Source organism: Festucalex cinctus, chromosome 19 (assembly GCF_051991245.1).
Source record: "Festucalex cinctus isolate MCC-2025b chromosome 19, RoL_Fcin_1.0, whole genome shotgun sequence".
Classification (NCBI taxonomy): Eukaryota; Metazoa; Chordata; class Actinopteri; order Syngnathiformes; family Syngnathidae; genus Festucalex; species Festucalex cinctus.
The window spans coordinates 9,159,909-9,184,040 of NC_135429.1; the positions used below are offsets into that span (position 1 = coordinate 9,159,909).

Below are 24,132 nucleotides of genomic sequence, written 5' to 3' on the forward strand. Positions count from 1 at the left end.
GGTTAGTCATTTCACCCAATTTTGGTTACAACTCAACCACCAGTTTTAAGAAGAATGTGTTTTTCGTTGACACAGCCTCTTGCCACAGTGTGTTTCTAATACTTTGACTGCCCTATTTGACTTAATTACACATATATTAGAAACTGTTCAAAAAAAAAAAAAAAAAAAAAAATCAAACCTCGAAGACAGGATTTTCTAATCAAGTGAAGCGTCATTATTAATACATACGCTCTATTCCTCCCCTCTGTCTATTGTTGCGTAAACTTGCACTGACGTACGTGAGGCTCCAGACTGACTTGGTGAGTTGAAGGACAGTTCAAGTGACAATTCTGATAAGTGGCATAAACGGACGGTAGATGGATTGATAAACAAAACATCTTATTTGATAGCTTCAATCATTCATTTATTCCGCACGCGTGCTGCTTCCTTAAGATCCGTGACGTTATTAGTGCTCGTTGTTCGCGCTCTCCTCCCATCTTCACCTTGCTTTTAAAATGCCAAAGTCAATGGCGGCTTTTCTCGCGTGGCATCCTGCCATCAGTTTGGAGCACTCTTGATTAAGGTTAGAGCGCTATTGATTTTTTTTTTTTTTCCCTCTTTTCCCAAATGTCTGCCGGCCGACTATTAGGATGAAAGCCTGGCAGGATTTTCAGAGGACGTAGACTTCCAGGTCATCCAAGACTAATAAAAACAGCATAGCATCAGTGACCACTACTTTCAATCTCATTTTATTTGAATCTCATTTTATTATCAGTCTTGTTACATTTTTGTTTTACATCAGATTTTGTCCAATTCAATTTTAACCTTTCTTGATGAAAAATAGGAAAAGGAATAGGAAAACCAGTAATATTTTAGCAAAGCCCACGTGTATACGGTAAACGATCTTTTATCTGTCTCTGATTGGCTGTTTATCCTCAGATTTGTAGTTTTCTTAGAAATGACACTAAACGTACACGATAGAACCTGAGAGGGATGATTTTTATTTATTTATGGGAAAATCATACTATTGTACTCATCTACTACCACCAGGTTTCTATTTACAGTTAATGTGACAAAAAAGGATTTCTGAAAATTGTAATTTTGTCTATAATTAACTAATTTACTCCCAAAAACGAATAAATACGTTCTATTTTAAATATTACCATGCTCCCAAAGATGTATTTATACGTTTTGGCTTTGATGCAGCCTCTGAACTGAAGAGAATGCTTGAAGCTTGAAGTAGTTATTACAAAAACGGCCAGTAGATGGCAGCAGAGTATAAGAGATCAAAAAGCTCTTTTTCCCGAAGTTTTAAACAGATTTGTAAATGATGAAACACCATATTTTAATGCTAATTGATGAAAAATGGAAACAGACAGAAATGTACTTTTTTTCCTGATGAAAGAAGAGGCTCTAATCTTTCTTTTAGTAGATTCCATGTTTTTATAGCAATAGGACACAATATTCTATGGGCCTTACAAAATCAGTCAAAATCCAGTAAAATAGCGAAAATGTCCTGGGAGTGAATGAGTTAATGTGATAACTATTATTTTTCATGTACAATTAGTACCTTTTAATAAGTAATTTTTCTACTTGCTGTCGACTGATGACGACATCACCTGTGCTGAGGAAGTAGGCAATGACCAATCATGGCTCAGTGTACTGACCAAACCCAGAAAACAGGTTAACCATGATTGGCAGTTACAGTACCTACTTCCTCATCACAGGTGATGTATCATCAGTTGACAGCAAGTAGAAAAATTACTTTTTAAAGGTATTAATTGTACATGAAAAATAATGAAGTTATCAAATTCATTCTGAACAAAATATTCACTGAAATTGAAGCTGAAATTTAGGTCATACCAGAGAAAAGGTTTCTAACTTCCAGGGAAAATGGGCGCAAAACTTCATTTTAATGCTAAGCTAGACTTAACATGCCCTGGCAACAGCCAGTTAAAAAGAACTTCACAACCAAAAAAATGCATTGTGATACTCAAATCAGAACACGCAGTACTGACCTGGATGCAGTACACCTTGCAGACGCGAGCACGCAACCTTCCGAGTTGCCGTGTGCTCCGACTATTGTGACTTTGACATTTACAAGGAGGATCCAGCTCAAGGGCGGAGCTGGTTACATCCACAGGTCATGAGCGAGCTAGTCATGAGGCCTGATGAAGAAGGAAAAAAATAAATAAATCCTTACTGCTGCCTCTGTGTGTGCGCTTGCTCTAACTCAATTACCTTAACTGGACACATGATCTCCTCGGGGTCAGTCGCTCTACTATTCCTCCACCTTTGCTTTCATAAACTCAATCATTGGTCTTTATATCATGTTAAAATAATTCATGCATTTATCTGACAAGAGCTGTTTAAAAAAAAAAAACTGTCTGTCTTAAAAAAAAATATATATATAAAGAACGCTCACCTTTGATTGGTACCGTCTCCTACTGCTTTAGACCAAGTTCCCACCATGTAAAAACCACTAACCAGGTGTTGAAAACCAAAAGATTCACACTTTCAAACCATAAGAGACAAGCACATTAGAGAAAAAAAAAATAAAATAAAATAAAATAAAAACTTAACTATTATAACAATTTATCAGGATCCCTGACAATACATTTGACTTGTAGAGCTTTTATGGTTATGAAAGAATATATTTTTTGTTATAATGAATAACTAAAATCCTCATGTCAATAATATTTTAAAATTTTTATCTTTTTACAAATAAGTCTTGTTTTGGTTCTGAACGTGGCGATCTGGTCAGGGCAGGGGCGGATTTAATCTAGGGGGATGAAGGGCTGTTTGCCACCCCAAAAATCCTGAAAAAAAAATAGCAAAAAAAACCCTAAACCGTTTACCTGATTACCTTTAACACAATGCTACGATAACTATAATTCGTAAGTGCTTGACAAGGGCAAATTGGGATTGCTGTACGTGGCCCTCAAAGTAAAATGTTTGGACACCCCTCTCTCATCTCTACAAAGCACCCGTTGACGACGGGAGCTTTTTGCAGACAGTCAACGGCGAGTCCATGTCAACACAGCAGGGCGACATGCATGCCAAGGCGTGATTATAAAATGCACGCATCATCACCGGCGCTCTGCTTCTTCACTATTACGAGGGATTACACACAGGCAGCACATATTATTAGGGGGCACCCAAGAGAGGCAGCAAAAAAAAAAAAAATCCATTTACACACATGGGCCCTGGGGCTCTAGCATTTTTTTAAGTGTCAGTCATAAAACGTTGCCACCACCTCCCCAACAACTCCTGGCCAATAGGAGGCCATTAAGCAAACTTTTATTTGGCCTCAGAAAACGCTTGAACATCCCCTGCACGGCCGCTGGCACTCTCGTCAACATGCGCAGGTAGGACCCGGCTGAGGGCTGGCGGATTCTAATTTGATTTCAGCTCCAAATATCGGAACGGCGTCGGCGAGCCTCCATCGCAGGCAAACATGGCCTTCTGCTCCTCTGCTTTGACGAGGTAAATAACTCACGTCAGATCAATGTCAAGGCTGCTCGTCACTCAACTTAAGGTCATCGTGCACAAAGAGCCACTCGGGAAGGTTGTTACGAGTATTTTACATTTTGTCAATTAGCGGGATGGTGTGAAACTGAAATTTCTGCCAGGCAACGAGGGGTAATCATTTGCAAAACTCATAGCGCATGAGCATGAATTAGAAATGACGACTTGGATTATACAACTATTCTAAAAAATGATTTAAGATCTTTTGCAAGCTATTGCAGGTTGTCTATAGATTAACAACTTGAAGCAAAACTTAGAGGCAACGTCAGATCTTAAATGGAAGAGATTCTGAGCTCAATCTGCAAAATTCATACATTTTTGGGCGTATTCCTTGTCAAGATCTTAAAATGGCCTAAGGGACTGCTTGGGGTCTTTGTGTAAACACATTAGGTTAGGTAGGGACTCTTAAATAAGATATTCCTATTTTACTTTATTTGGGAAGTAGAAGATGTTCTTTTACATTTAGCTTCAAATGGGGGACATTTTCAGGTCAGAGTCCACAGAAACGCGCGCTTCTAAACCTTATCTAAATTAGTTGGGAGGAAGTAAGACGATGTTAAATTAAGCTAAACATCTGTAGCAACACTTATTTATATTCTGCATTAATTGTCCTTTAATGTGAAAGAGGGTCTCCACTTTTCATCAGCTCACAGGCCTTCCATTCAAATGTTTATCAGAAAACATGAGAGCAAATTCAATGTGTCCATTGCTGCTACTGAAATGAGAATACAGCGTTAGCATTTTTGAGAGCACAGTGAGACTTGCTCAACTTTCAAAATGATTAAAATTAACCAGAACAGCACATCATTATCACATCATAAATTCTTGTCTGATTTTCTAGGGAAATCTATGCAATGATGCAATCGGAATTATTCTAATGCTCGAGTGTCCAAACTTCTTCCTTCAAAAACTCCATACAGAACACACTTTGACATTGCCCATATTTATTAAACACGCTAAAAATTATCAATCACACAATTATGTATTACTCAGTTATTTTAGAGTTTTGTTTGCCTTACTTCAAGGTATCATTCTGACAACTCAGCCGACATATCGACCACCCTCTCGTGTCAGTTTTACAAATTTCTACAGTTCTACAAATTTTGAGTACTGAAAATTGCCATTAATTTCACGCAATTCTAAGGATAAATGCTAAATAAGAATATATACCGTATTTTCCGCACCTTCAATGAATGACATTTTAAAACTTTTTCCATATATAAGGCGCTACAGTAGAGGGTGGGGTTACGTTATGCATCCATTAGATGGTGCTGCGCTAAAGGGAATGTCAACAAAACAGTCAGATAGGTCAGTCAAATTTTATTTACTAGATTACAAACCAGCTTTCTGACAACTCCATTCACTCCCAAAATTAATAAACAGCTGTTTCAGTATTTTCTCTGAAGTAAAGTATTAGTATTAGCTAGCGATCCAAGCTCATGCGCAGCACCGATCGTGCAGGGTCACGATAGCGTCTTGACAGCGAGACCTGTTGCGGCTCAATATTGATCCATATATAAGGTGCATGATCAGCTTTTGAAAAATTTGAAGGGTCTTAGGTGCGCCTTATAGTGCGGAAAATACGGTAGGTCTTTACATTTATCTAGTCCCTAGTTTTTTTGTTATTCTTAACACCATTTTTCATGATATTGGGGTGACCCATCGCCCCGTATCCCACTAGAAGAGATCAAACTGCTTCAGAAAATGTTCACATTCATAATAATAGCAAGATTAATTGGTGATAAGTTATTTTTTTATATATGTTGAAGGCCTCTAGAAAATGGACGGTGGGCCGCAAATGGCCCCTGCGCCATATTTGCACACCACTGTTCTAAAGGGCTCGTGTCAGATGCGGTGGCCTTTCCTCATTTATGCAGTATGCATAATATCTCACCAACATTACAGAATTAATTTGTCTTGTGTGAATATGAATGTTTTTTTTTTAAGTTGTCACATTCCTTTTTTTCAAGCGTCAAATATCACACACTAAATTAGGCGTCAACTCTGATGTGCTAATGTGAGACAAATGGTTGGAAGAAAAGCTTGTCACCACCTTTCATTATCACCTACATTTATTTATGCAAGACTCGTTCCAAAAAAGTGCATATATGGAAAAGTGGCAGATGCGCCGGTACCCGAGAGACGGGCCGAGGTAAAAAGAAGATGGCAGTGGGACCCTGAGGGAGTTTGAAGACTCTCTTCGCTGACGTCTGGCCCTGCAAAGACCTTGCTGGCTGACAAGGCCATCAGTCGCCTCTCTTGGCATTTCGCTCACACGTACATTCACACGTATCTGCAAGGGAGTTAACACCGAGAGAGGTTAGGCCCCTGACAACACCTCCGCAGCATCAGTCTCTCGGATGGATGAGCGGCAACCTTTCACAAAGAGTGCTGTTTGCCTCTGGATGGATTTGAGAGTAGGGATGTAACGATAACGACAATATTGTGATATCACGATATTAAGACTGCCACAATATATCATCGTTATGTCACGATATTAAAAGCAGCACATCTGGTGTTTAAAAAAAATAAAAAAATAAAAAATAAAAAGTCTGGTTGATTTCCAATTGTGCAGTTCTAGCACCCTCTGGTGGGTATTTTTTTTTTTTCCACAAGGCATGTTTTGGCCCTTCTATCTTTAAAATCCGCGCTAATGGTCAGATGAAGGGGGACGTAATATGCTTGTGAACCGAGTCAATGTGTAGGAACTATGTGCCTTAGCAATTAAGTGCCTTAATAATTTTTTTTATATATCCCATTTATGTTTTAATATTTTCCATTGCTGTAATATACAAAAGCACAATATAGTGTGCATTATTTTATTTTTTTTTTTATTGTGACCTTTTTTATATTGCCAACTTTCCCACAATATAATTATCGTATCACGATGTTTGGATATCGTTACATCCCTATTCGAGAGTGGAAAGATTTGTCAAGAAAATATATATTTTTTTCCCTTTACTTATTGGAAGACTAATTTTGGCACTAATTTGTATAATAGTTTCATAACACTTCATTCACATTGGTTATTGGATCATTTCCCTTCCTTCCTCTTTCTGCAATATTTATCAGCCATCATGAAATTGATAGATTTGACAGATGTTTGGAATAAACAAAAAAAATCTGAGAACGGCAATTTCTGTCAAATAAATACCCAGTAATCATACAAGCAATTGAAAAAGTAATCAAAAAAGTAATCAAATAATCAAAACATTACCCTTACCAAGATAACTTCTCCAGGTTTTATTGCAGCCATAATAAATTTTAATCACCCTCCAAAAATGTCAAAATTGAAGTCAGACCACTTTAGTGGCAAGTGGGCTCAATTGTGGTTGCAGTTTGCTTTTCACTAATGAACTTAGTTTATGCTGTATAGGTGTAGCGAATGTGCCCATTTACAGTATGTATATTAGATATAAATTCTCTGGAGAGCTCTCCCTTCAGTTAATGATTTTTTATTTTTTATGTGCAGATATCAACCATGTGCTGTGAAGTCATGGAAATACTCATCTGCCTGCATGGCCCTTGTGGCCCTCCTGCTTACTCCTACACTTGGACGTAAGTCATCCCACAATGTGACACATTTTTATAGGTTACAAAACCAAGATTTGCTTTTGAAAATTGAGTTTGACACCCCTGAATAAGACTATGCAGGTTCACCTAATGAAGTGGCCAGTCAACACATCTGACTCAAGTTCAATCATGCAGCATCGCTAGCTCATCCTTTATTGTAAACCACTGAGCGAAAAGGCCCAAAACAGCAGCCATTTTCCGTGGTCTGTGTCGAGCACAGGATTAAATCAGATTAAAAATCCCCCACCCCGGCAGTCCAGACAATCTCATTGTCTGCAATTGTTTTGGGGAAGCCGTAAATGTAGCATGACTACAGTAAGCTATATTATTTCAAAAGTGCATGTGACGACATCATCGTATTGCATGGCACGCTCGTTACAGTAATGATCGGCTTTGCCCGTGTAAAGCGACGGCAGACAGTAACTTTAACAGCTTGAGTGTGTGGTCAGATAAGTGTTTAGTAGCAATAAAAAATAAAAAACGGCATTATAAATTCCGTCTGACCGCCCGGTCTCATGTCTCAGCGTTTATGTGGGCTCACCGAAGGGCTTCCAGATGTGTCGCTAGCTGACTCAGGTTGTTGACTGGGGTGACTCCAAATGGCTGCTAACAAAAGGGACTACCTATGCGAAAATTGAATTGGCAATCAAAAACGAGCATTGATATCACTTTTTCCAAACCAATATTTAAATTTACCAAAACACAATGACACATTTTTCTTAAAATTATATGAAATTAATAAGAATGTTAAATTAAAGTTTCTAATCGTAAAACTGCCATTGGAAATAAGGCCGTGTATCAGCGTGATACGATAGCCGGTATCCCATCCCAGCCCGCTTAGTCTAATTTGTCAAAGAATTGAAGGGTGCTTGGACCTGCCTTATCAACTTCCCTACTTGTGGTAGACTGCAGAGCGTATTTTCATAAAAACTGTGGTTTGTCCGTAAGACTTGTAAAGGTCGTTTGACAAAGCCGAACCCCATTAGAGATACCAAAGCAAATAGTGTGTGGCAGTATGAGAAGCACAACTTATTTAAATACAGCACAGTTTTCTTCAAAGGAAGTACAATGATTAAAAAATAAAAATAAAAATAAAAAATAAAAAAAACTGCATCTCACCTTGAAACTCAGTCTTCCATTCACAAAGGGCTTTGGAAGCAAAGTTTGCAACTGAAAATGAGAACACGCATTCTCAGACTCCAAGGATTGACCATACCACTGCATTAAATGCTGTATTTCTGTCCTGCCAGAATTGGACTTCAACCGACTTGATGGCGATACAGTCTGCCCACCCATGAGAAGCGGACAGGATGATCTTCCAGGTGAAAAACTCTTTGTGCATCATTGTTACGTTGCAATCTGACTTTGTGGAACTTTGTACACAACATGTGTAGGCGCTCCCCCGGTCTTCCCACTCTAAGAAAGGCCAGCGACATCACTGAATGCAGTTCTAAAGGGGAGGTTTTTATTCTCTTCAGAGGGCAAAATGGCCAACATAATTTATAATAAATAAAAACAGTAGGTAAGTAAATGGAAAATAACTAAACTAGTGAGATTAAAATAAAAAGAGCTTCACCCAACTACTGCTCTACTTTTACTTACAAGTGCTGGCTGTGTTCTAAAATAGAACATTCCAAGAGGCTCCACATGTCTACAAAGAGCATAAATCTATCTGAATGCGCCTCAAAAGCAGTTCAACCCTACAAACTCCAAAAAAGCACTAGCTAGCATGTTCTCGTATTAGTGGAAAGGCTAATGAGGAAACCGAGTGAAAGCTGTGGCCTGTTCAAAATAGGTCAGTGGACCCGCCCCCTGGCCAATCACGTGGAAGCAATCAGGTGAGACCAAACAGGCAACACCTGCTTCTAATTCACTCAATCAAGAGAAAGGGAACGCTGCAGAACAACAAATACAAAACAAATGAATGAGCTGTACAACCTATTAAAATAGGTGCAATGAGCTCCGGCATATGCGTGGTTAAGCCTTCAAAAGTTCATCTTTTTATGTGTGTTTTATTCAACGTATTCATTATTTGCTGAACAATTCACTCATTTGCAATTAAAGATTTACTCTCGGACCACCTTGTGGCATCTTGGTGCCAAGCAAACTCCATTAAAGTGGGTTTCTCATTCAGACAAAAGTAGTGCTTTGGTGCTATCTAGCAGAGTGGAGCCTACAACATTTTTCTTTGCCAAACTCCTATTCAATTAGTCAATTTGACGAGCAACTTTCTAATTTTACTTTTTATTTATCTAATTTTATATATTTTTTTTTTATTGATGTGTTTAGCCTCACTAGTTAGCCAGCTGAAGTTCATTGCTAGCTAGTTGGTGTGGCATAAGTAGCTTCAAATTTCCCCTCCTACTTGCCAGGCCAGTGTAGCTTTTTGAGACCTTCTCCACAGTTCAGTTAAGAAAATAAACAAATTTAAAATCTGTGATTCTCAATATTACTATTCAATGTGGTCTGATGAGGCGCCCCACTACCCGGAAGAAAGGCAATAACCTCAATAACTTCAAAAGCAGGCTTATCAAACGTCCTGCAGGGACAATTAATAAATGAGGCAAATAAAAGGTTCCGCTTGAGCTTTAGAAAGTAATTAAAATTATTCAAACTCAACGCCGTTGTTATAAGTTGTGCTTGCAACCTGGCTCATTTGATTGACAGAACGCTTGTGAACCACTTCACAAAAATCTCAACTCGTTCCACGCATTTCTACGTAGGTTTCGATTTGATCACACAATTCCAGCTGGATGTCATCCCCCTGAAAGGCGTGAGGAAGGTGGACGGCTCGACTCCCCTCCAGGTGGCCTATCGCCTGGACCGGGAGGCCAACTTCCAAATTCCAACTATGTGAGTACAATTTCTCAGCGTTATGTTTTCAAAGAGCAAGACACACATTAATGTCACCGGGTGCACCCCCGATGCAGGTGTTGCATTATTACAGGTCGGGCGCAGATGTTACAGCGTGGCGAGGGACACGTAAATTGATAGTGAAAACGTGTCTGAACATATTTGGCATCTAGCGGACCACAAAGGGATGTTTTGTGACGCATTTCAGTGGAGAAGTTAGAGAAAACATGGCGATCTTATGGGAATTTAAAAACAAACATTTAATTTAAAAAAATAATACGAGTAATAAAAAATAAAAAATAAATACAAATATATATGATAAAAAAAAAAAGTAAAAAAACAAATAAACCTATTATGCAGCTTTTGTCGCAAATCCTACTAAATCACACTTCCTGGAGACAAATCTTGACACACCTATTTGATAATGATTTATCTTCTGCTGCGTGTGCTCCTTCAAGGCTATGAAACAAAAGCTGGATAAATAACGAGCGCTGACAACATCACTAGCTTCCTGTAAAAAATTCACGAGTTCGTAATTAAAGGTTATACTTGGCAGCGTGTCCGGATTAGCTTGTTTTTTGTGCGGTTGGGTGGGAGGGGCTCTGGAGTTTCAAATCAGCTGTGGGCTCCAACTGAGATTTAGGATTAAAAAAAAACAACAAAGATTTAATCAAGCAAGTGAATCTGAACTCCAAGCTTGAAGAAAAACGGTTTCAGTCATAATTAGAAGTTTGTATCTTGCAGCTATCATACTTGTGCTTGGATCTTTTTGGTTAGTAGTGGATTTCCCCATAATAATGGATACATCAAAACAGCAAACGGTGGTCCATTTGACCCGCAACATAAGAGGAGGCCATGAAAATAAAATAAAATAAAAAACAACCGAATAAAGCGTTCAAATAAGATGATGTCAGCGGCCCAGAATTGTTAGGTCACAAGTCGTGCTCTGTGCTCCTAAACCAGCAGGCGGGTAAAAACAAAAAAGGGGGGCAAAAAGTTTGGCCACCCCTGCTTTAAAGTGGCGTGAAATGAAAGCCTTCGTAATGGGCGATTATCCCTTCATATTAGCCCTGCGGGCTTGCCGGTTTTTACGGTAAGACGCGATTATTTCGCAGAAGTGAATTAAAGAGTTCGTTCAGGTAATGGCACTTTACATAATCAAAGCTGCCACCCTTCAGCTTGCGCCGCATCGATGCTGATCCTCCCCGCAGGCCGGCTTGATCACAAGCTGTTATGTAACCCGGCTGGCTGCGCTGTCGCGCTGAATGCTAATACGTGTTTACTGGCTCGCCGTAGTCCGGCGGCTGCCACTTTAAAGTCGGACCTCGCCGAAGCGTTTTCCACTGTTCCCTTCCATCTGAGGGGCAAAAAAGCAGCACATACTTGAGACGTTCTTACCTCAGGCTGATGCTAGAAAGAGCTCCATTTGCTTTATTGAGCAACAGGAAACTTATTTTATTGCTTCACCTTTTGTTGTTTACAAGTTGGTTATAAAAAAAAAAAAAAAAAAAAAAAAAATGGAGAAAAGCAGGCTGCAGCGCCCGTCTATGAATTCACCACCTACCGTGAATCTGGCTCATTAAAAAAACAGAGCAGAGGTTGGCCTAAGTGAAATATTGAATTACACCCACCGAAGCAACATATTCCACAGTGCCTGAATAATTATATGGTAACACGCGTCTAGATTAGATGGTGAATCCAATTTAGGTATTTTCATGCCAGGTGTGATATTTGAGATGATACATTAACTTTGACATGACTTTGACTCGGGGTGAATGAGTTTTTCAAATAATCTAATTGGCATTTTGTTTTCCTTGATATTGCGATTTAATATGTGATTAATTTTTCAAGATCCTCTTCCCATGTATTTTTTTAAACACACACAAGCAATAAAGGAATCTGTACACGATGAGATTTATCATACTTACATGTTTTGTTTTTTACACATTTGGCTAAACGCTAAAGTAAAGGCAAAAAGTGTCATGTGCTGAGGTTGGATCCCAAAGCACAGACACAAATAAGATTTTAACTATTTATTCACATCGAGAGGCGTGGAACAAACTTGACTAGACGAGAAACAAAGAGTTGCACAGAGGACAGTGGTAAGAGAAGTAATAATCCGACAAGGACACACACTTCTCAGAACACTACTAAAGACGGTAAATCGATCTGATTGGTTGTGACTTGTAAAGGATTAAAGATTGACATCACATAGGTCCTGACATCACATAGCGTTTTTCCAGTTGAAACCAGATGATGGTTACATCAGTTCAAAACAGACACTTGACCTCACGGTCATGAACCCAACTTAACAGGTTATGAACTCAAACTTAACCCTGGCGTGACCCCAGACATGACAAAAAGAACCATGAATTTGCATGAATGAGAGTTTTCAGCCATGATTGGCCTGTGCCTGAGCAACTGTGATGTCATCCTCTGTTGACAGCAAATGCCAAAATGGCCGCCCCGAGATGGATAAATATGGATGTATTTTTCTGCTTAATTTTTTTTATAGTCCAGTAGTCCACTAATGCAATAGTAATCAGAATGCTCTGTTCGGACTAGGGAGCACATAGAACATTTGACCCCCCCCAAATATACATATATACATAATATACATATATAAAACAAAGTTTACCGACCTACCAAATTATTATTATTTTTTTCCAAAACTGCAGCCTTTGCAATGTGAAAATTGCATTCGACCACATTCTAAAGTCGATTTGAATTTGGTTTGAGGCACAGTTTTCTTAATTACAATTAAAAAGCAAAGTTATTTTCACTTGACAGCAGTTATTCAAATAGTCACTAGAATAAAGTGTAATTGCACATCCACTACTGTAATGCACTTTATTTTGGAGTCAGCCAGTCCTCCCTCCAGCGTCTCCAGCTTGTCCAAAATGCTGCTGCTCATCTCCTTACTGGTGCCCGTAAGAGGGAACATATAACCCCTAACCCGGCCTCTCTTCACTGGCTGCCCGTGAAATTTAGAGTCCACTTCAAGATTCTTCTATTTGTTTTCAAATCTGTCAATGGTCTTGCCCCACCTTATCTCGCTGAGCTCTTGCAGCCCTACACACCTGCCCGGTGCCTCAGGTCAGCAGACCAGACTCATTTGGAGGTACCGAGGGCTAAGCGGAGGCTTAGAGGAAATCGAGCCTTTGCTGAGTTGAGTTGAGTTGAGTTGAGTAGGTGGCAGTGGCGCTCTCATTGTGTACTTACAACAATTAATTGTTAATAGTTAATTGTCTCCCTGATACAATTCTTCAGTATTTTAACTGACAATGCTCCATCAATTCAGCCAATTTAAAGCCGATTTCCCAATCATGGACCCAGGCTGAACTTTCCTCGTGGATTCCCCGATGAGTATTCCTTCATGGTGACCTTCCGCATGATCAAGAACACGGTGAGCAAGGTGTGGAACGTCTGGCAAATAGTGGACGAGGACGGCCGCAAACAGGCGGGGATGAGGCTCAACGGAGACCAGCAGTCCCTGGAGTACTTCCTGAGCAGCCCCGACGGCAACCTGCAGACCGTCACCTTCCCCGGCCTGTCTGTGCTCTTCAACACCAAGTGGCACAAGGTGATGATCGGCGTGGAGCGCGACCGGGTCACGCTCTACGTGGACTGCCAGCCCGTGGACCAGAAGCCCATTAAGGGCAAGGGGTCCATCAACACGGAGGGAGACACGCTTATCGGCAGGCTCGAGGCTGATCCGGAGGCGTCCGTAGTGGTAAGCAATGTCGCTGGATAATCGCCTCTTTGAAATGTTCTCTCAACATGTACATCCAGTCCAAGAAAAATAAAAAATAAATTGTAAAATTAGGCAACCCCAACAACTTAACACGGCACTGATCCAAAACAGTGTCAGCAAGTACTACAAGTAGGACTACAAATATAAGTCTATAAGTAGTAGTACTACTGCAAGTGCTACTACAACAACACAACTACTATTACAAGTACAACTACGGCAACTACTACTACTCCGCCAAGTGTGACAAGAACTACTACAAGAACTACTCCTACAATGGCAACTACCTTTACTTACTACTTACTTACTTGCTACAAGTACTACTACTATTCCAAGTAGGATAAGTAGTACTATTTTTACAATTAGGCCTACTACTACTAGTACTCTGCCAAGTGCTACAAGTACTACTACAAGAACTAATACTACTACACATGCTACAAGTACTACAAGTACAAGTACTACTACTACTACTACTATTCCAAGTACGATAAGTAGGACTATTTCTACAATTAGGCCTACTACTACTAGTACTCCGCCAAGCGCTACAAGTACTACTACAAGAACTACTACTACAACACATGCTACAAGTACTACTACTACTACATGTGCTACAAGTACTACTACTACTACTACTACTACTACCTTTACTTAGTGCTATAAGTACTACTACTACTACTCCAAGTACGATAAGTAGTACTATTTCTACAAGTAGGCCTACTACTACTATTACTACTACGCCAAGTGCTACAAGTACTACTACAAGAACTGCTACTACTACACGTGCTACAAGTACTACTACTACTACTACTACTACAATGGCAACTACCTTTCCTTAGTGCTACAAGTACTACTACTACTACAATGGCAACTACCTTTACTTAGTGCTACAAGTACTACTACTACTACTCCAAGTACGATAAGTAGTACTAATTCTACAAGTAGGCCTACTACTACTTCTACTACTACTACCACGTTTACTCAGTGCTACAAGTACTACTACTACTACTACTCCAAGTACGATCAGTAGTACTATTTCTACAAGTACTACTACTACTGTGACTACTACTGTAACTACTACTACTACGACATATTCTACATTTTCCCCTCCTTGCTCAATATTTTTTGACTGTTCAACATGTTCAGATCATTCAAGCCTTGTAATATGTTATTCCTATTCATTAAAGCTGACAAATTTTCAAACAAAAGCCAGTAAGTCAAAAACTTATAAGCACAACTGTAAATGTACACAATCTAATTGTCGCTTAAATGACAAAAAAAATTAAATTAATTGTCACCAATTGAGCAGCGCACACCTACCGATGCATTACAACGGAAAAACTGCAACCCTGTATCTGGTTTTGAGGCGCCACATACAAAATACTGGACAGTATTATTTTGTATTGAAACATTATAACATGGTGCAATGTCAAAAAGCGGCTTTCCACAGAGAGTGGCATTTTGTCAATGATTAATTCACTAATGGCGCCGGTGACAGAGACTCTCCACGATGACCTTTTTGGTATTTTTTCACCATCAGAAATTCTTCTCCATATGTATTGACTCTACTCCAATGTACTGTTTCAGTTTGAGCTCCAGTGGATGCTAATTCATTGCGACCCAAAGAGAGCCCAGCGAGAGAGCTGCAACGAGCTGCCCGCCACCGAGGTACGTGCGGCTCAGATGTGCTTCGAATCTGCTGCGGTTTGTGGTTTTCGGTCAAGCCGCGGCCCTATTGCATGCTGGGAGGATACATGGCCAGAAATGCTGAGACGGAACTGTACAAGTGTAAACCAACACGCTGAGGGAACAACAAGGCGTATACGGAGCCAGAATACAAAGTTTACTAACAAGAAACCTTAATCGTGAAGAAATCTTAATTGGTTAGATGGTGGAAATTACAAAGTCAGCCTGCATGCCGGTGGTTAATTCCAAATAGTGGTGGTTATTATTTAATTTGACTTCAGCCAGAAATGGTGTGTGCCACATTTCTTGGAAGAGAGCAACCACACTGCTGCCATATGCGACTCATTAAAATGGTCATTTTCTTGTTTTATCTGCATTTTTTTTTTTAAGATGTACATTTTGCTTGTTGCATACTTGCATTTACACAACAATGACCTTGTATAAAGTTTGACAGAGACCACCCACATTGAAAAATATTATGCACATATCTACCAGTATCTTATCCTAACCTCAACGTTACCACAACTTAAATACTGAAGGGGCCACAATTTTTCTTCAGTGCTACTGGGGCCCACATAGGACCACACACTTCCTAACCAGATGTATGACAAAAACGTAAATTAAATATGGAAGCTAAGTCTGCCTTCTAGTGGTAAATGGTGATATTACAGTTGTAAACTACACAATACATTTTTGCAGTTTGGTACTCGCAAATTAGCGTTTTATTATATTATATTTTTCTTTTTTTTTCTTTTTTTTTGGGGGGGGGGTACTTCTTTTTCCCAATAATTAAAAAAAAATAGGTTTGGAAAAAAAGTAATAAAATACAATACAATAAATGATGAATTAATCAATCAGTAAATAAACGTTTTTTTCTCTTTTTTTTTTTTTTTTTTTTAATTAATCAAAGGGTCACCCAGAGTGTGGTTGCTGCCCATCCCTAACTTTGTTGCAAGCACTCATACCATTTTCCGCATTTAGATCAAAAAGTTGAGAAATTAGTATTTACTAAAAATATATAATCCAAGCAGTACAAAACTGATCTATTTCAGGATTATGTTAGAAATCCTCTGCAATTATGGAAAAATGTACATTTTGAAACCGCATGTCTATTACTCAAATATCTTATCGAGGGTGACTTCTTTTTTTTTTTTTTTTTTTTTATCCAAGCATGCATGTTAGCGTGAGGGATAGCAATTGATTTTATTAGCATGTTTGTTACTCAACATTTTGGTCACTTTTTCCAACCAGATTTCCACCTCAGATAAATATTTACAACAGTGCCATTAACGTGAAACTGTAACCGCATTAAAAGTTTGCATCTACGCAAAGTGTTCATCCATATGCATTTGCCTGATGAGCTGCCGGCTAACATGTCGGGACGTGGTTGTTTACCAGGGGTATGTTATGTACAATGGGCTTTGTATTGAAATAAGAGCATGATAACTCACTGCAACGACTCTTAGCAGATGCGCTTCTGCTGGCTCTTATGGTGATGAGGGGGCGTCTGGACTTTCACTAACTCTGCTATTTTTTTTCCGATTTCTCTGGTTCCTTCAGATGTTTGCCAATGCTGAGGTATTTATCTACTCTACTTGGTTTTGCTTAAACTCTATTTCAGTGCTAAGGATGCTTGACTGCCTGATTGCTTTGTGACCAATCTAATTCAGGATGGTGGCTTGTTGGTTGAAGAAAACACTTGCACATTTGCAATAGCCTACTAGCAAAACTTATTTCAAATTTATGCAAGACTAAAGCACGAGAAATCCACCAAATTTGACATTATTACATAACCAAAAGCCTTTGGGGTTTTTTTTTTATTTTGATTTTTTTTTTTTTTACTGACTGTCCATTCCCTGTCATAGCCTGAAAGATCAGTCCCAGGTCCCCCTGGAGCCACCGGCCCTGAAGGTCCTCGTGGGCCTGCAGGGGAAGACGGCCGAGATGGACGAGATGTAAGAATGCGATATATAAATATTTCTGTCCTACGTTTAAAGTCTCTATTTTTTTATTTTTTTTTTTTTTAATTGACTGTTGTAACTTGTCTCCAGGGCCTTCCGGGGTCTCCTGGCAGCCCAGGTCCAGCTGTAAGTATAAAATAAATAAACTGCCCCTTCCAAAATTGGGCTGTTCTTCCTCCGTGGCGCTACTTTTTTTTTTTTTTTTTATCGCGACTTTAAATCAAGGTAAAGTGACTCACACCCACCGAGGGAAACCTTGGTCCTTTGATGGCTTCCAAACAGTCACCCTTGGAAGGCTAAGCGGAGAAGTTCAAACCATCAATTCTGCAGCCCATCCGAGCAAAGAAATGTGTTGATGGCAGAGCCTCTGGACATGATCTAATACTTGTAGTTCATTTTCTACGAGACACATGAGAATGGACGCCCAAATCGGTTTGGAGAAGCGACGTACTGGTTGGACAGGCCTATTCTTTGTTTAGAAAACAAAAAAGGCTCATTTGTCATCATTTACTACAGATGTGTCTTGCATCACTTTTTAAATAACCCTTTACAAAAGGAAAACAAAGCGCCGAATTGTAATTCCCCGACTGTAACTCCCCTAAGCGCCCGAGTCCATCAGCACATTACAACTGCCTTTGCATCACCATCCTAAAAACAAACATGAACCCGAACGAGCTGAAGCAAAAGGTTAGCTCATCAGTCGTGTAACTCTACTCCCATCCAGCCTTAAAACAAGCAGGGAAACAATGATGAATGCTCACTGTCACTACCTTTGCACAGTCGACCAACTATGCGGCGAGGAAGATAAAACTCTCCTATTTGCGTTGCGTGTGCTTGGCAGGGCAGCAAAGGTGAGCAGGGGGAAATTGGACTTCCTGGGCAGCGAGGCCTACCTGGTCATTCTGGACCTCCTGTAAGAAACAACATCTATTACTTTCTATTCTTCTTGAGGTCTACTAAACAGCCAGTGTCATCATGTGTTTGTTTACTGCAGGGTTCTCCGGGTCCAATGGGTCCCAGAGGGCTAGTGGGTGAGAGAGTAAGGACCCATTTAAATCTCTTTGTAATTTTCCAGCAACAAGATGGAAGAATAATCAACCTTGACACTTTCCTGTCTGTCCCAACTCATTAGGGTCTTCCTGGTTTTCCTGGACCTGCAGGTCCTGCTGTGAGTTAACATCATGGTTTTACCAACCAATGGTTGCTCCAATCATCACTCAATTATTAATCAATCAAATGTCTTCTATATTGTGTCTTTACAGGGCCCAGCAAGTGTAGGACCTGCTGTACGTGTTCACAACCAAGCAGCTTACCAATATGGTGTTACGCAATAAAGGTCCAGCTGTTACTGTGTGTCTGTTTCTGACAGGGACCGCCAGGAAAACCGGGAATCCCGGGAGTTGAAGGGAATATCGGTCCTGAGGTCAGAGTCATGGAATGAACCAATTATAGATGAGAATACATGTTATTCAAAGTAGTATAAGCAAATCCTATAGTAGTTTATATGTGAAAGAGTACCAAGAGGTTACAAATCAAGGTCCAGGAAATAAAAACCCTGCCACAGTTCATCTTTAGCTCATTCAAACCCAAAAACGTTTAAACACGTTTAATAGGATCAATGTATCTTTCCCAACTAAGTAATGTCTGTACCTTTTTCTTGTACAAGTGTATGATAGTTTCTCCCTCCATTTTGAAGAATTTGTCCTTCACCCCCAAAAATGTATTTATATGTTTTGTTGTTTTATGCGAGAGCATACAGAAGGCTTTGATGCAGCTTCTGACCTGAAGAAGTTACCTCAAGTAGTGGTAATTTTTACAAAAAAAACAAACCAAAAAAAACAAACCAAAAAAAAAAAAAACGGCCATCAGGTGGCAGCAGAGCATAAGACATCAGCCAAAGCCATGTTGCAACAAGCTTTTTCCTCCAGTGTTTTCAACAGGTTTGTGAATAATGATGAAATAATGGTGAAACTTTACTATATTCTAATGTCAATTGATCTGGACCTTGACTTGTCACCTCTGAAGAATATCATGTGATACTTGAGATTTACACATGCCAAAACGCTATCTGTCAAAGTTTAACAGTTTTGTTTTTTTACCAATAGCATGGTCATTTAGTTTTCAATATGAAAGGTTTTGCTGATACGTCTTGCAGGGTGCACCAGGACTGAAAGGGGATAACGGAAACCCTGGACCTCCAGGGCTCCCAGGACCTCCTGGTCCAGCGGTAAGAAAAACCTAAATGAAGTTGTTGATTTTCTGGGTTTTACATTTGGATTTCAAGTTACTCGGGCTGATTGGTCAATGCACTTCTGCCATGCGTCCGTTCTTCGCTTGGTGATGCTTCCCACTGGGAGTCTCAGTTACGGGTGTTTGATCTGTGTGACCATCTAAAGCCGCTTTGGAGGTCTTAGATGTGACTGCTGTGTTTTAGGGGCCTCCTGGTGCCAGTGGTGAGGGAAGTGGGGAATCTGTGAGTGTATTTCTGTCTTTCACCCTGTCATCACGTTTCTTGGATACACGGTTGTGAAATTGTCAGAGAACGTCTCGTCATTGATGTGATAAACCACAGAGTTTTAGTTAATTATTTTAATTCTCGATATCTGGGATTTTTTTTTTTTTTTTTTTTTTTAAGTGCCCTGCAGCCTGCCCTGCTGGACCCCAAGGATTGGCTGGGCTACCAGGCATGAAGGTGAGAGATGCTAGTAAGTGTTCATTAGAAAGGCTATCATTAAGCCTTGACTTTTGATTTGAAATGGCTAAATATGATAATGTTCACTAATGATTGGATTGTCATCTTCAGGGACACAAAGGTATGCCTGGTGAAAATGGCCAAGATGGTATACCTGGAGAAAAGGTAAACAGTTTGATTGATGCCGTAAACATCAGTTGTAAACAATTAACTGTGAACATGTGACCTTCATAAATTCCACAGGGAGATACTGGACCTGAAGGTCCCCAAGGTGCGCCAGGTCGCATGGGAGATGATGTAAGACTATCTATTGTCACAATCAGAGGTGTCAAATCCAGAACCAGAAAGTTAAAACCCTGCCACAGTTTGGCTTTAGCCATCTGTGCTTCTACTCAATCGGCAGATAAACGAACTCCCAGGGATCCGGTTTCTGGACCTTGATTTCACACCTCTAGTCACAATGTTGATTAACAATTTGTAAACGTCTTCTATGTAATATGTCTGTCTCAGGGACAAAGAGGACCCATTGGACCTCCTGGTACAGCTGGAGAAAAAGGAGACAGAGTATGTTTAAGTTAGATCTGATTATATTCAAGTCAAGATAAAGATATTTGTCTTAATACTGCTTCTGTTACAGGGTCCGCCAGGTTTCAATGGCATGCCTGGACCAACAGGCCCACCTGGATCTCCTGTAAGCAATCTTCTCATGCATTTACACCAATAAAGATCTCTGGCAGTTTTAATGACAGTGTTTCTGTCCTCAGGGTGTGGAGGGATTGCGTGGACGTCAAGGTTTGGAGGGACCCAAGGGCGATGAAGTAGGTATTCAATTTCAACGTGCTGGATATTTAAAATACCATTTGGAATTTATCATTGGACCATGTGGATTAGGGAGCAATAGGACCTCAAGGAAAGCAGGGTGCTCAAGGAGAAAAGGGAGATGTTGTAAGTTGGACTGATTGGTTTTCAAATATGAATGAATGTTCTGCATTTTTAACAAAGTACTCACAAGTGCGGTTTTTTTGTTTGACTTGTGCGGTGGGGCATGACAGGGAGCATCAGGCAAAGATGGTCTCGATGGAATTCCTGGAGTTGATGGTGCCAAGGTCACTTCTCAGACAAATAGAAAATTACATTAAAATGTATTAATAAGGTTTTAGTGCCTAACCTGTCCATCTACACAGGGAGAACCTGGTCCAGCTGGAACAGTTGGTGTGAGGGGGGTTGTGGGTATTCCTGTAAGTCCCTCGGATATTTGTTGCTTTCATTACCATTCTTGATTAAAATGTCTTGGTAATTGGAGATTTGCATTATCATGTATGAAGACTGTCTATGGCAAGTCTTTTTTTGTAGTTTCTTCAAGACGTTTCTTCATGGTGGCATTTTTTTTCTTATGTTTTTCTCTTCAGGGGCTTCCTGGCAAGCAGGGACTAGTTGGACCTACTGGTGAAAAAGTACATTTTTATTTCAATCTTCTGTCTAATGTTGAACAACGATATCACCTGTCCAAAATAATCATTGAGAGACATACACATTATCCTTAGGGTGACACCGGTGCTGAGGGAGCCACTGGACCTGTTGGACTTCCAGGCAAAACTGTGAGGATCCTAAATTTGGACACTTATTTAATGTTTGGCGTACAATAATATACATGTATGTGCAGGGTGAGGCCGGAACACCTGGATCAGATGGGAAACCAGGAGATAAAGGGTCAACTGTACGTTGATATTTACTTACCATTTTAAGGGTTTTTATTGAACATGTGATACGTTTTCAGGGTGAACCAGGGAAACAAGGGCCAGTGGGGCCTGCAGGTCCTCCAGGCATCGAGGTGACAACTTTTTACTAACATTGGGGCTGTGCCAGAGTGACACTCCAATGATTGGTTTAAAATGGTGTTAATTTGAACTTCACAGGGTGAAAAGGGAGAAAAGGGCAACACTGGGGAAAAAGGAATGAAAGGTCACACTGGATACAAAGGGGAACAGGTTATATATTCTTCTTCCTAAAATGTCGCAAAGCAAACAGAGGTCAAAGTATAATTGTGAATGTTCTGGTTATAGGGGCCGATGGGACCAGAGGGACCGAAAGGAAGTTTGGTATGCAGACTGCTCATGGAACATTTTGCTATTCTTACTTAATATAACAACGTTCTTTTGTCATTAGGGAGATACAGGTCTTCCTGGAGATTCTGGAGTCAAGGGAGACCAGGTATGTTTTGTATTCTAACCACAACATTTGACTTAATTTAACTTGAAGGAAGCATTCAACCTATCTTCTCTTTTTTTCCCATCACTATTAGGGCCCACCTGGTATACCTGGAAGTAAAGGAGAGGTATAAATGTTATTTAAATGCTTAGAAACAAACGAAAAAATCCACTAACAGACCTGAATTTAGGTTGGCTGTATAGTTTTTGGTACTGTCATGGTGGACTGACATTGATTTACACCGTCATACTCAGCATGGAGAAAAGGGCGCAAGAGGAGCAACCGGAGCAGAAGGCAGACCAGGTCAACCAGGCCACGAGGGTTTGGCTGGTCCAATGGGAGCGCGAGGGCTGGAGGGAGAGCCAGGATCACCTGGAGCACCAGGTCCCAGAGGTCTGCCTGTAAGTAAAACACTTCCAGAAGTTGCTCTCGAATACAAAATGTACTAACAAATTTATCAACTCACAGGGCCCAAGAGTTAGTGATGACAAGCTTCGGGAAATGTGTTCGTCTGTTGTTGAAGGTAGTTTGTGCACGTTGACTTCAAAAAGTGGGACACATTTACTTATTCCTCCTCTTGCATATGCAGAACAATTTGCAGAATTCATGAAAGATTTCCTGAAGAGACCTGCTGCTCTCGGAGCTCCTGGTCTCCCAGGATTAGCGGGACCACCGGGCCCTGCTGGAGCTGAAGGAGCACCAGGACCACCAGGAGCTCAAGGACCGATGGGTGCCAAAGGCCATCCGGGTTTCTTTGGGATCCCAGGTGCACCAGGCAAGAAAGGTCAGTATCATAAATTGACCTATGCCGACCACAGTCAAGATTAGAGTCTGATCCCATTCCCTATCAATTGGCTCCTTTCTGTAGGTGATCCCGGAGATAAGGGAGATAAAGGAGATAAGGGTGAAGATGGTGTTGGAATTAAAGGAAGTGCAGGACAACCAGGTGCACCAGGTAAGACAACGGTTGACATGTGAAGATGCAAAGTATGAACCAATCAAATATACAGTACGTAGATACAAAACTGATTCAAGTTGGTATCGTTCATTAGACTGCCATGCTATCTTTTCTGTCTGATTTAGCTACCATATTAGCTTTTCTGTCGTATTTAGTTCCCGTTAGCGTTTATGTCTGGTTTAGCTACCATGCTTGGTTGACTGTTTTGACCCACCATTCTAGTTTTTCTGTCTGGTTTAGCTACCATACGTGCTTCTCTGTTTGCTTTACCCGCAACTCTAGCTTTTCTGTCTGGTTTAGGTTCTACTATCCCTTAAACAATTTGTTTCAACACTACCTCAGGTGCCCCAGGTGCTCCTGGCATCGGCAAAGATGGCAAGGACGGAGAACGTGGTGAACAAGGAAGCCCCGGTGTCCCAGGCCCAACCGGTCCAAAGGGTCCCTCTGGTCCGCCAGGTCTTTGTGACCCATCAACCTGTATAAACCGAAATCCACCACCTCTCTATATGTACAGTGGAAAGAAGTCAGCGGCTTACAAAAAAAAGTGAGACATCAGCGCTCATTTGACACTCTCCGATCTTCAACCTTCAAGCGACGGCTGCATTTCTAGGCTGGTCCACAAGTCCAGTTTGGATCTTCTTCAGGAGTCTACATTGGAACTGCAGATGTTAGTGACACAAAAGGGAAACAAGACAAGGCACAACTGTAGAAATTGTATAGACATTTGGACTTGTGTGCAACTTTAATGGGAGCTTATCTGAAGGCGTGTCCTAAAAAGATGCTCCCAAGAACGAACTTCTGACTTCAGTAAAACAAATATGAACAAACTGCACAACATGACTGACTACATGCATTTAATTTTCAATAAGCTCACAGATGACTAACACGTGTTCTTCCCAGACAGGGTTTTGGCCCATTGAGTTTCAATGCAATTACAAGCCAGTTT

The 24,132-nt window shown here is 40.3% G+C and overlaps 1 protein-coding gene and 1 long non-coding RNA gene across 3 annotated transcripts; one reads left to right on the plus strand and one right to left on the minus strand.

The window, feature by feature from the left end:
* The first annotated feature begins 3,436 nt into the window (after window positions 1-3,436).
* On the plus strand, window positions 3,437-23,762 carry col9a1c (collagen, type IX, alpha 1c). The gene is made up of 38 exons (XM_077507122.1): window positions 3,437-3,465; window positions 6,980-7,065; window positions 8,331-8,402; window positions 9,804-9,933; window positions 13,270-13,666; window positions 15,269-15,349; window positions 16,928-16,945; window positions 17,233-17,322; window positions 17,419-17,454; window positions 18,170-18,241; window positions 18,323-18,367; window positions 18,461-18,496; window positions 18,591-18,614; window positions 18,698-18,751; window positions 19,484-19,555; window positions 19,763-19,801; window positions 19,964-20,020; window positions 20,132-20,185; window positions 20,264-20,317; window positions 20,531-20,584; window positions 20,658-20,711; window positions 20,785-20,838; window positions 20,912-20,965; window positions 21,073-21,126; window positions 21,205-21,258; window positions 21,430-21,474; window positions 21,565-21,618; window positions 21,684-21,737; window positions 21,798-21,851; window positions 21,937-22,008; window positions 22,084-22,119; window positions 22,187-22,231; window positions 22,323-22,355; window positions 22,483-22,629; window positions 22,697-22,751; window positions 22,818-23,012; window positions 23,097-23,183; window positions 23,529-23,762. The coding sequence occupies exons 1-38, from the start codon at window positions 3,437-3,439 to the stop codon at window positions 23,732-23,734; spliced, it is 2,853 nt and encodes a 950-aa protein (XP_077363248.1). The 3' UTR covers window positions 23,735-23,762.
* On the minus strand, window positions 5,579-8,886 carry LOC144007455 (uncharacterized). Of its 2 annotated transcripts, none has more exons than XR_013280180.1 (4): window positions 8,349-8,886; window positions 8,200-8,250; window positions 7,622-7,703; window positions 5,579-5,800 (listed from the first exon to the last, which is right to left on the minus strand). It is a non-coding gene; the product is annotated as an uncharacterized LOC144007455 (long non-coding RNA). The 2 variants fall into 2 exon arrangements; XR_013280179.1 differs by having other exon boundaries at window positions 8,683-8,876.
* Window positions 23,763-24,132: the final 370 nt, after the last annotated feature.